This window comes from Rhinopithecus bieti, unplaced genomic scaffold, assembly GCF_001698545.2.
Source record: "Rhinopithecus bieti isolate Rb0 unplaced genomic scaffold, ASM169854v2 scaffold_68722, whole genome shotgun sequence".
Taxonomy (NCBI): domain Eukaryota; kingdom Metazoa; phylum Chordata; class Mammalia; order Primates; family Cercopithecidae; genus Rhinopithecus; species Rhinopithecus bieti.
In genome coordinates, this window is record NW_016825560.1 from 1 (window position 1) to 11728 (window position 11728).

General features: G+C 47.3%; 1 protein-coding gene across 1 annotated transcript in view; it reads right to left on the reverse strand.

The window, feature by feature from the left end:
• Nucleotides 1-1124: 1124 nt before the first annotated feature.
• LOC108522687 (vacuolar fusion protein CCZ1 homolog B-like) overlaps nt 1125-11728 on the reverse strand; it is a 23961-nt gene continuing 13357 nt past the window's right edge. Inside the window, exons 5-10 of the mRNA XM_017863057.1 lie at nt 11568-11649; nt 11386-11395; nt 9793-9844; nt 8682-8871; nt 2072-2209; nt 1125-1956 (exon numbers count right to left, since the gene is read on the reverse strand). Coding sequence (XP_017718546.1) covers nt 1633-1956; nt 2072-2209; nt 8682-8871; nt 9793-9844; nt 11386-11395; nt 11568-11649 — 796 coding nt within the window. The 3' untranslated portion in view covers nt 1125-1632. The remainder of the gene's footprint in view (nt 1957-2071; nt 2210-8681; nt 8872-9792; nt 9845-11385; nt 11396-11567; nt 11650-11728) is intronic.

Below are 11728 nucleotides of genomic sequence, written 5' to 3' on the forward strand. Positions count from 1 at the left end.
TGCGGTGGCTCATGTCTGTAATCCCAGCACTTTGGAAGGTCGAGGTCGGTGGATCACATGAGGTCAGGAGTTCAAGACCAGCCTGGCCAACATGGCAAAACCCCATCTCTACTAAAAATACAAAAATGAGCTGGGCATGGTGGCACCTGCCTGTAGTCCCAGCTACTTGGGAGGCTGAGGCAGGAGAATCGCTCGAACTCAGGGGCTGGAGGTTGCGGTGAGCTGAGATCATGCCACTGCACTCTAGCCTGGGTAAAAGCGTGAAACTCTGTCTCAAAAAACAAAAACAACCAAAAACCAATGAAGATGTAAGCTGTTGACAGCAGTAATCCACACCCCAAAATCTATAGGTGCTTTCACGAAACTTCGCTCGCTTCTGCACTCTCAGAGGCCCACACTTATACAAAACCACACAGAAATAACATACGGGTTGGGCGTGGTGGCTCATGCCTGTAATCCCAGCACTTCGGGAGGCTGAGGCGGGTAGATCACAAGATCAGCAGTTTGAGACCAGCCTGACCAACATGGTAAAACTCCATCTCTACAAAAATACAAAAATTAGCCAGGCATGATGGCATCCAGCTACTCAGGAGGCTGAGGCAGGAGAATCACTCGAGCCTGGGAGGGCGGAGGTTGCAGTGAGCCAAGATCATGCCATTGCACTCCAGCCTGGGCGACCGAGCGAGACTCCATCTCAAGGAAAACCCAAAAAACAACATATGAACACTAAGAACATGAGTTATGCGGAAATGCACAGCATTTTAGTAACTTTTCCAATGTGTAGAGAGCCCATTTAAAAGCAGGACTCAACTTCGCAAAGGGCTTTCCATGACCTCGCTTTTCACTTTATAATAACTATTTTGTATTGAGAAAAGATAGGGAAGGCCGGGTGTTGTGGCTCACACCTGTAATCCCAGCACTTTGTGAAGCTGAGGCGGGTGGATCACTTGAGGTCAGGAGTTCAAGACCAACCTGACCAACATAGTGAAACCCTGTCTCTATTAAAAATATAAAAATTAGCCCGGCATGGTGGTACACGCCTGTAATGCCAGCTACTCGAGAGGCTGAGGCATGAGAATCGCTTGAACCTGGGAGGCGGAGGCTGCAGTGAGCTGCGATCAGGCCACTGTACACTCCAGCCTGGGCGACAGAGTGAGACTTTGTCTCAAAAGCTAGGGAGGAAGAATTCAAGGACGTTTCAGTGTCTAGAGAGTTAGAGGAGCGAATCCCGCCTCTCCCACTCAGTGTAGACCCTTCAGGCTGCCACATTGAGTACCTAGGCCCAGTGCCCCACATCCCAGCCAGTTTCCCCTACACATTTTCACACAAGGAGAGGCAAAATGCTTTCAGTCTGTGCACACCAAAACCATGCTGACTGCTGCCCGTGTGAACGTCACCATCGGGGCCAGTGAAATGGGATGTTCCAATCAGCGGGGAGCTGAGGGAAGGTATTTAACAGAAGACCCAGCCCCAGCTGCCATCACGGGGCAGAAAAACTCAGGTCGGCTTCCCCAGGACCCTTTCCGACAGGCCTGAATGGCACTTATCACCGTTCTCTAGATCCCACGAGAGCACAGGACTGTTACCACCACCTACATCTGTAAGGAAAACTACGCGTGTTTTAACAGCTGCTCAATGCCTGAAGGTGAACAGAAAGTAAAGTACAAACCCAGACATCCTCTTGTTGATGTTAAACTGCTCGCAGATGTCAGAGGCCAACACTGTGAGCTGGGGCCCGACGACACTGTCCAGTCTTCGGCAAAAATCCAGCGTTGGCTGGATAGAGGCTGGCGAGTCATGACAAAACAAACCAGTAAGATTCATGTGACTGTCCGATGCTGAACAACTATATTCAAACGAAAACGTCACTGATCTGGGAAAGCAAACGATGAAATGCTCAGGCCCCTCCTGCTCCTCAATACAAGAGAAACAGAAGATGGAAAACCGGTTATGTTTCTCTCACTGGGAAAAGGTGACTGAGGTGCACCCTGTGGGGTGGTAAGTGGCTGCCGACCCCAGAAATGCCTCAGAAGGTCGTATGTTTATTTAACAAACATTACGTAGCACTCACAGGGGCCAGGTGCTGTTTGGTGTTCACACACATGACCTCATCAATCCCAGAGCCCCCGAGAGAGGTACCACTGCCAGTCTCCACGTCGCGGTCAGCGGGCACAGAAAGATGCCCACATTCTGCTGACAAGAAACTAGGCTTAAAAATAAATAGGAGCAATGGCTAGTTCCAGGAGGGCCAGGGGGTCCCAGATGGGGAAGAGGCTCCTCTCTGTGCCTCTACATTGCTGACGATAACACATTTATCATTTAATGGGCTGGGTGTGGGGGCTCATGCCCAAAATCCCAGCACTTTGGGAGGTCTAAGGTGGGGGATCACTTAGCCTAGGAGTTTGATACTAGCCTGGGAACATAGAAGTCGCTGTCTAAACAACAACAACAACATTTAGCTGGTCGGCTGTGTGGGCTGCAGCTCCCGCGACTCGGGAGGCCCAGATGGGAAATCACTTGAACGCAGGTGGTCAAGGCTACAGTGAGCTACGATCGTGCCACTTGTGCTCCAAGAGTGAATCCATCTCAAACAAAAAACCCCCAACAACTGAAACCCCAAAACATATCATTTAAGAATAGGACGCAGCAAAGTAAAAAAGCTTAGGCTGAAATGGACCGAAGGTGCGTACCCACCGTCAATCATAAAGCACACAGCCGCACTCAGGCCTGGGAAGAGAACAAACCCTAAGGTTATGAAATGGTAGAAAAAAGGAGACTTTCACATAATCACAACTGGTTCAAAGTGACAGGGCCAAATCAACGGTAAAAAGTGCTTTTCAAGTCAACTAGAGCCATCTGGACACAGGGCTGCCATTCCGTGATGCGAGGGGAGCGCTGTGCCTTGTCAGGTGTGACAGTGGCCTGTGGGGGAGGTGACCCACAGACGTCCTCATCAGAGAGCACAGGGAAGTGTCCGGGACCTGACGTGAGGACTTAAAATGCTCTTGCAAACCAAAAACACAACACGGAGAGGCAACAAAACCAGAATCGTTATTCACTTTGTTGATGGGACTTAGGGTCACTGTTTTCGTCTCTCCGTGTATATTAAAGAGAAGAGAATTGGCAGAAACTGTCCATTATTCTGTGAGATTTCCACTGACACAAGTTTACAACACAGCAATGGATATCATCTTGATTTCACTTTATTATAGCAAATAATTACAGTATGACATTTAGACATAGCAACCTACAACAACCAGGACCCACAGAATCACCAAAAATGTTTAAAATTATCAAAGCAATTATGGTTAAAAAGCTCAACAGGCCGGCGCCAGGTGGCTCACGCCTGTAATCCCAGCACTTTCGAGGCTGGGCGCGTGATCACGAGTCCAGGAGATCGAGACCATCCTGGGCTAACACAGTGAAACCCGTCTCTACTAAAAAATAATACAAAAATTAGCCAGGCATGGTCGGCGCTGTAGCCAGCTACTCAGCGAGGCTGAGGCAGGAGAATGGTGTGAACCTGGGAGGCAAGCTTGCAGTGAGCCACGGCCTCCAGCCTGGGGCGACATCAGCGAGACTCTTCTCCAAAAAAAAAAAAAAAAAAAAAAGGCTCAACAGAACATCAAGCCTGACGATGAAAGCACAGACTTCCCTTCTCTGAAGCGCCTCCTCCCCCAGCAACCACTTTAAACCTGTTATTAGACAACGGGCCTTATCCTAACTCTTTAACGTAACCTCTTTAGACATCATATTGACTTCCTGCTCATGTCATGAATGGTGTGCCCTCATCTGCCTTCCCCCCTCCTCCCTCTATGTTTACAGCCATGTCTATTTCCTACCGCTGGCTGGCCTTCCCACCAGCCACAGGCCTCCACTCCTGAATACACATTCCAACCTGCCCAGTACTCTTCCCACTTCCAAGAGCGACGATCCTGTCTCAGAGATGAAAGATCTCAAATCAGTGACCTGACCTTTCGTCTTAAGATCCTGGACAAAGGAGTCAACTAAACCTAAGCAAGTGGCCGGGTGCGGTGGCTCACACCTGTAATCCCAGCACTTTGGAGGCCCGAGGCAGGGTGGGACCCCCACTGAGTCAGGGAGTTTAGACAGCCTAACAATGGCGAAACCCCGTCTCTACTAAAAGTACAAAAAAATTAGCCGGGCGTGGTGGTGTTGCGTCTATAAATCCCGCTACTCAGGAGGCGAGGCAAGAGAATTGTGTGAACCTGGGAGCAGAGGTTGCAGTAGCCTGAGACTGTGCACTGCACTCCAGCCTGGGTGACAGAGTGGGACTGTCTCAAAAACCAAAGAAACCTAAAGAAATGGAAGGAAAAAAACTAAAAGATGAGAGACAGAAAACACTCGATAGGAAAATCACAGAGAAAATAAATGAACCAAAGTCAGTTCTCGAAAAGACCAACATTGAAAACTTTTTCTTTTTCTTGTGAAGATTCCAGAAGTATGAGGAACCTTCAAGCTGGACTGTAGAACAAGAAACAAACAGAGAAGACTCCAAATTAACTAAAACCCAGGAAGAAAGATGGAGACCATCACTACTTGACTTTACCAGGAAAAATTGAAAGGCCGGTATCCGGCTTTACTATAATACCATGAAAACCCGCGTGACGACATAATCAAATTGAATCGGACAAATTCCTAGAAAGACACAAACACCAAAGCTGACTCAATGAAGAAACAATCAAACTCTAACAAGAGATTAACATTTATGCTGGAGGTTGTAAATCTTTTCTGTGAAAAATGGCTGCGATGACTTCACAGGATATAAATAATCCCCAAGCTTAGTGTTCAATAATGAATGCCTAATACGCCCAGTTATTAACTTTAAATCTTCCCACCAAAGAAAAGCCCAGATGCAGAAGCTTGACTGTAGTCTACGAAACACTGTAAAGAGGAATTACATAGTGCTTCACCTGTCTTCCAAAAAATAGGAGGGAAACTTTCCAACACCTTCAGGGCCAGCACTGCTCAAAGATACCAAAAGAAACAAATACATGCCAATATCTCCTTACATCCCAAGCCTGTACCAGCACCCCGCTCCACCTATGGAGGGCTGGAGAACTAAGGCCGGCCACCACGGGCCCAGCTGTGGTCCTGCTGTGGCAAATCCCCATAAAAACTCTGGATTCGAGGCTCAGTACAGCATTCCCTGGATGTGCATCACTCCATAAAGAGAACCCGCATACATTCCTCGATGGGGGAAACATGGCACTGTGCTGTCCACATGACCTCAACGGGAGACCGACGCCGGTAAGCTCCACCGGAGCGGGACTCCATCTCAAAAACCAAAAACCAATAAACCAAAAAACCAGAACCCAAAAAACCAACAAACCTAAAGCTAATATGGAGAAGACTCCTGTGCGTACATTCTTCCTTATCCCTGGTTTTGCTTCCCGTGGTTTCAGTCATGTGAGCGACAGTGTAATAAAATACTGCGGTAAGGGGGAAGTAAACCACGTTCTCATTACTTTTATTGCAGCATATTGTTATAGTCCAATCCTGATTACTATTACTTTTTTTGAGATGGGGTCTCACTCTGTTGTCCAGGCTAGAGCACAATGGCACTATCTTGGCTCACTGCAACCTCCGCCCCCCAGGTTCAAGCGATTCTCCTGACTCAGCCTCCTGAGTAACTTGGATTACACGTGCATGCCATCATGCCTGGCTAACTTTTGTATTTGTAGTAGAGGCGGGGTTTCACCATGCTGGCCAGGCTGGTCTCAAGTTCCTGGCCTCAAGTTATCTGAGCCTGCCTTGGCCTCCCAAAGGGCTAGGATTACAGGTGTGAACCACTGTGCCCGGCCTTATTATTGCTATTAACCTTACTGTACTGAATGTATAAATTAAACATTATCATAGGCATGTATGTACAGGAAAAAACACAGTATGTGAAGAGGTTGGTACTGTCCCCGGTTTCAGGTACCCACTGGGGATTCTGGAACACATGACCTTTGGCTCCGGCATACTGCTGTAGAAAGCCTTTTCTGAGTCCTGAAGTACTTCTAGCGAACTCTTACCCTAAAGGTGGTCATGGGGACTCCCAAACTCGCAGCTGGTGTCAGAAGTGAGGATGGTCTTGCAGACTCATGAACTTTGCAACTAGAAATCACTAAATTGTACATTTTAAGTGTAGAAGGGTGAGTTGCATGGTACGTGCATTGTATCTCAAAGTCATTAAGAAAAAGATAAGGGCCCTTTAACACAGCCACAATCCCATTATCACACCCCAAATTATGTCTGTAGATTGACTCTAAAAACAGAAATGTAATCAACAAGCATATTACACACCAGGCTTATGGAGATTTCAGAGTCATTACCTGGGTCATTCAAAGGGGAATGATTGTTTTCTTGAGATGGGGTCTCGAATTTTCGCCTGATCCACAAATGGACATTCTTCCTACTCCAATTCCTGCTCTAAATTACACCTCCAACATTTTGGTTTGCTTTTTCAACCACATCTTTCTGTAGGCTCTTCCTGGAATCTCCCCTTCCCTGCCTCTGTCGCAGCTCAACTTTGACTCTCTCAAGCACGCCATGTGATGAACAAAACATCTTTTTATTTTGGCGGCTTGAACCCTGGAGCCCTCCCTCCTCCTGCTCGGTCATGGAGGTGCTGGAGGTTGGGGTGTCGCCAGACCTTAAGAGCCTGATCACCCCAAGATTTCCTTGTACTGTCTCATGCGTGAGAACTACTGCTCTGGATCCCAACTGTTCTTTTCTGGTTTGTTCACTTATTCTGCTGACGGATGACCCTGTGTGACACCCTGAGGAAGGGTGCATGAAGGTAAACTTTTGGAGGCTTTTCATGTTTAATGTTTTTTTTTTGAGACAGAGTCTTGCTCTGTTGCCCAGACTGGAGTGCAGTGGCGTAATCTCAGCTCACTGCAACCTCCGCCTCCTGGGTACAAGTGATTCTCCTGCGTCAGCCTCCAGAGTAGCTGGGATTACAGGCATGTGCCACCATGCCTGGCTAATTTTTTGTATTTTTAGTAGAGACAGGGTTTCCCCATGCTGGCCAGACTGGTCTCGAACTCCAGACCTCAGGTGATCCGCCCACCTCGGCCTCCCAAAGTGTTGGGATTACAGGCGTGAGCCACCGTGCCTGGGCTAATGTCTTTTGTCTCACCTGTGGTTGACAGCTTGGTGTGGCAAAGAACTCTGTGCTCAAATTCATTTTCTCTGAGAACTCTTGAGTCTCTCTTCCACTGTCACATAATGTCTGGTGCTGGATATGAAACTGTTGATGCCAGTTTCCTTATTTTTGAGACAGGGTTTCACTCTGTCACCCAGCCTAGAATGCAGTGGTGTGATCATAGCTCACTGCAGCCTCCAACTCTTGGGCTCAAGTGGTTCTCCTGCCTCAGCCTCCTGAGTAGCTGGGACTACAGATGAGCAATACCATGCCTGGCTAATTTTTAAACATTTTTCTGTCGACACAGGGTCTTACTATGTTGCCCAGGCTGGCCTCTAACTCCTGGCCTCAAGCGATCCACCTTGGCCTCCCAAAGTGCTGGGACTGTACCTGGCCCATTTCCATTTTATATTAATAGACACAACTCTTCTAATTAGTAGATACTAATTTTTTAAAGTTCTTGTCTGTCCTTGGAATCATTTTTGTTTCTTTTGAGACCTCTAGTTTTGTTTTCACAGCCATAGTTAACAATGAGGGAACGAGAAGGCTCACCAGGCTTCACTCAGAGTAGAATGAAGGTCTTAGTTCCGCCTGGGAGACAGAAATGGCAGAATGAGCAGGGGCCTCACTCTCGGGTCAGACATCCACGTTAGCCACGCGGGGTCTCTTCAGACTGTTTCCTTTCTTTAAACAGACCCTCACTTGTCACCCAGGGATGGATGCTCAGCCGCGGGCCTATCTGTGCAAGGATGGGGGAAGGGGAGGCTCACTGGCCTCTCTGCCACACTTCACTTCACTTCCCCACCTTTCCAGGCCCAGTCCCCACTCTGACAACTCAGGTGACCCCTCCTCCAAGTCAGGAGCTTCTCTGGGCTTCCGCAGGGCTGTGGGGGTCCTTTGCCTTAGCACAGGGTTGCCACTCATATTCCAGGCCTGTTCCGGCACCGCCCTCCATCAGGCGTGGCTGACAAGTCCCGTCTACCTTCCAGAGAGGGACAGGACTCCCTCATCCTGACACACCCCGCTCCTTCCTGTTCCCCGACAGCATCATTTCTGAGCCTTTATAAATGAAAACTTCTCCGCAGCCTCAGGCAGGAAAGAAGAGAAGCACATACGCATGCTCCGTCTTCTTTCTTGAACCAAAAACTGCCTTTAATTAGAAACACAACCTGAGTACATATCCTTACAAGATGATGTCCTGACAGAAACAAATACGATCCTTATGGAATTAGCAAGCCCATAGCCTTAAAATCAGAGCAAAAGCAACATGTACAGACATGTGGCCATGGCCCCCATCCGGAGCCATTTCGAGAACAGGCAGCACCAACCTCTGAAAGCCTTTGGTTTGAGAGCACGTGGGACTTCACACGTTTATGAATCACCATCTTCAACAGTTTCTCTTTCACTAATAACAAAACTGTTTAAAAGGAGCTGAAAATAAACTTATTACTCCGGAAGAACACCCATTTTGAGTTTTACCATAATCAGAACTTCCAAAATCTTTTCCAAGAAACATTTAAGAGGTTTGCATACGCACTCGTGTACACGTGCAAGAAAGATCGACTTCAGTATCAATCAGTAACGCTGGAGGGAAAAAAGTTGTTACCTTATAAACAATTAAATGGAGCTCTTCATAAGTGTCATCTGTCTTTACAAAAATTTTGGGGAATCTGCATTTTGCATCTGGATCATTAAGGTTCAAGGGTCCGGTAAGAAATCTTAAAAGCAAGAACAGACATGACTTGATTCAATGAGGTGAATGAGAATCAGGAATCTAGAAACAGAACACACTCCTACTTAATATTCACCAGTTGCTTTCGATGCCAGGTGCTATTTGGATAACACCGTATCAGAATATGCTGGCCGGGCATGGTGGCTCATGCCTGTAATCCCAGTACTTTGGGAGGCAGAGGTGGGTGGATCACCTTAAGTCAGGAGTTCAAGACCAGCCTGGCCAACACAGCAAAGCCTCCTCTCTACTAAAAATACAAAAATTAGCTGGGTGTGGTGGTGGGCACCTGCAATCCCAGCCACTCGAGAGGCTGAGGCAGGGGAATTGCTTGAACCCGGGAGGCGGAGTCCGCAGTGAGCTGAGGTCGTGCCACTGCACTCCACACTCCAGCCTGGGCGACAGACACTCCATTGAAAAAAAAAACAAAACAAAACAGGATATGCTAAAGTAAGTTTTACCTCACTAGAAACAATGAACTTTCCTTTGTTGATTACTGTCAATCAGATGGCACAAAGATATTTCAATGTCCATATTATCTTTACCAAAAAGATAATAGGCCAGGCATGGTCGCTCACACCTTTAATCCCAACACTTTGGGAGGCCAAGGCAGGTAGATCACTTGAAGTCAGGAGTTCAAGACCAGCCAGGCCAACATGATGAAACCATGTCTCTACTAAAAATACAAAATGAATTAGCCAGGCACAGTGGCTTGTGCCTGTAGTTCCAGCTACTGGGGAGGCTGAGGCATGAGAATCGCTTGAGCCTGGGAGGCAGAGGTTGCAGTGAGCCGAGATCTTGCCACTGCACTCCAGGCTGGGTAACAGAGCCAGACTCTGAGTCAAGAAAAAAAGAAAGGAAAAGGAAGAAGGAAAACCCAGTATCATAAGTCAAAGAACAGAAGCCCTGCCTTCCATAGTGCTGAAGATTTCCTGGCATTTCTGCTCTTATTGGAGAATCCCCTTCCTGCTAACTAAAATAAATTTGAGGTTGAGAATGACTTATCAGACTTTTTATTTATTTTCCAAGCTTTGAAAAGCAGCATTCATTATCTACTAAGTTGGTTCCATGCCATTTGTCTTTTTCTTTTAGAGACAGGATCTTGTTCTGTTGCCCAGGCTGGAATGCAGTGTGGCATGATAATGACTCACTGTAGCCTTGAACTGAGCTCAAGCAATCCTCCCACCTCAGCCTCAAGATACAGGCATGTGGGACCACACCTGGCTACGTTTTAAGTTTTTGCCCAGGTGAGGTGGCTCATGCCTATAATCCCAGCACTTTGGGAGGCCGAGGCAGGCAGATTACTTGAGCCCAGGGGTTTGAGAGCAGCCTGGGCAACATGGCAAGATCCCCTGTCTACAAAAAAAAAATGAGCCAGGTGTGGTGGCATACACCTGTATTCTCAGCTACTTGGGAGGTTGAGGTGGGAGGACCACTTGAGCCCAGGAGTTTGAGACCAGACGAGTCAACGCAGTGAGACCTTGTCTCTAAAAAAAAAAAAAAAATTGAGAGAGGGAGGACAAGAGAGAGGGAACGAACAAGCGGAGAGAGTGATTTCAACTGAGCCAAATGATTTTTGTGTGTTAAGCTCTGAAAATACTTTCGGGAGAACACAGCAATATCATTTACAAGTTCTCTGCAGAAAACCGGGAAATTCAGTACTAGAGTAGAAAGCCAGGTAGGCACTAAAACATCTACTGAAAATTAGGTCTCATGTTGATAGAGGAGAAGACGACACAGGTCAACTGTTTTCAAGATCACTGGCATTTTAAAGGTTCCTAGAACCTGATCTAAAATCCAATTTTTCAGCCAGGAGCGGCAGCTGACGCCTGTAATCACAGCACTTTGGGAGGCTGAGGAGGGTCAATCACCTGAGATCAGGAGTTTGAGCCCAGCCTGGCCAAGATGGTGAAACCCCGTCTCTACTAAAAATACAAAAATTAGCTGGGCATGGTGGCGGACGCCTGTAATCTCAGCTACTTGGGAGCCTGAGGCAGGAGAATTGTTTGAATCCAGGAGGTGGAAGTTGCAGTGAGCTGAGATTACACCATTGCACTCCAGCCTGGGCGACAAGAACAAAACTCTGTCTCAATAAATACATAAAACATACAAATTAAAAGTAAAATAAAATCCAATTTTTCCTCTACTCAATGACTCACTCCTCTTAAAAACATGCTTTCTGGACTGGGGGCAGTGGCTAATGCCTGTAATCCCAGCACCTTGGGAGGGCCAAGGTGGGCAGATCGCGAGGTCGGGAGTTCGAGACCAGCCTGGCCAACATAGTGAAACCCGTCTCTACTAAAAATACAAAAAAATTAGCTGGGCGTGGTGGCAAGCGCCTGTAATCCCAGCTACTTGTGAGGCTGAGGCAAGGAGAATCGCTTGAACCTCTCCACCCCGGGCAAAAGTTCGAGACTCCGTCTCAAAAAAACAAAAACACACAAAAAAACCAACACACACACACAAAACGATGCTTTCTGTATCACATCTGAATGTCACACACTGGTGGAGAGCTGCTTGTGGTTTTCTGTGCTAACTGATACACAATGACATAAATATCATACTAAGACAAAATATACATCAGCAACAATCAGAAACGCTCTCATGCACCACCATCGTACTCCACCCGCCCTCTCTGTGCCCCTGGATGTGAGTAAGTGTGTGCAGCTGTGATCCCCATCATACCTCGGGCTCGATGTGCCTTGGAAAAAGGGAGGTGGTAAGGTATTTGTACAAAATTCTCATGTCGTCTTGTTCTAATCCACTCCTGGAACATCAGAAAAGCACTGGGTTAAACGTTTTGGAATTGTCTTCAGTCTTTCCACTGCTGTGATAAAGCTCATTTT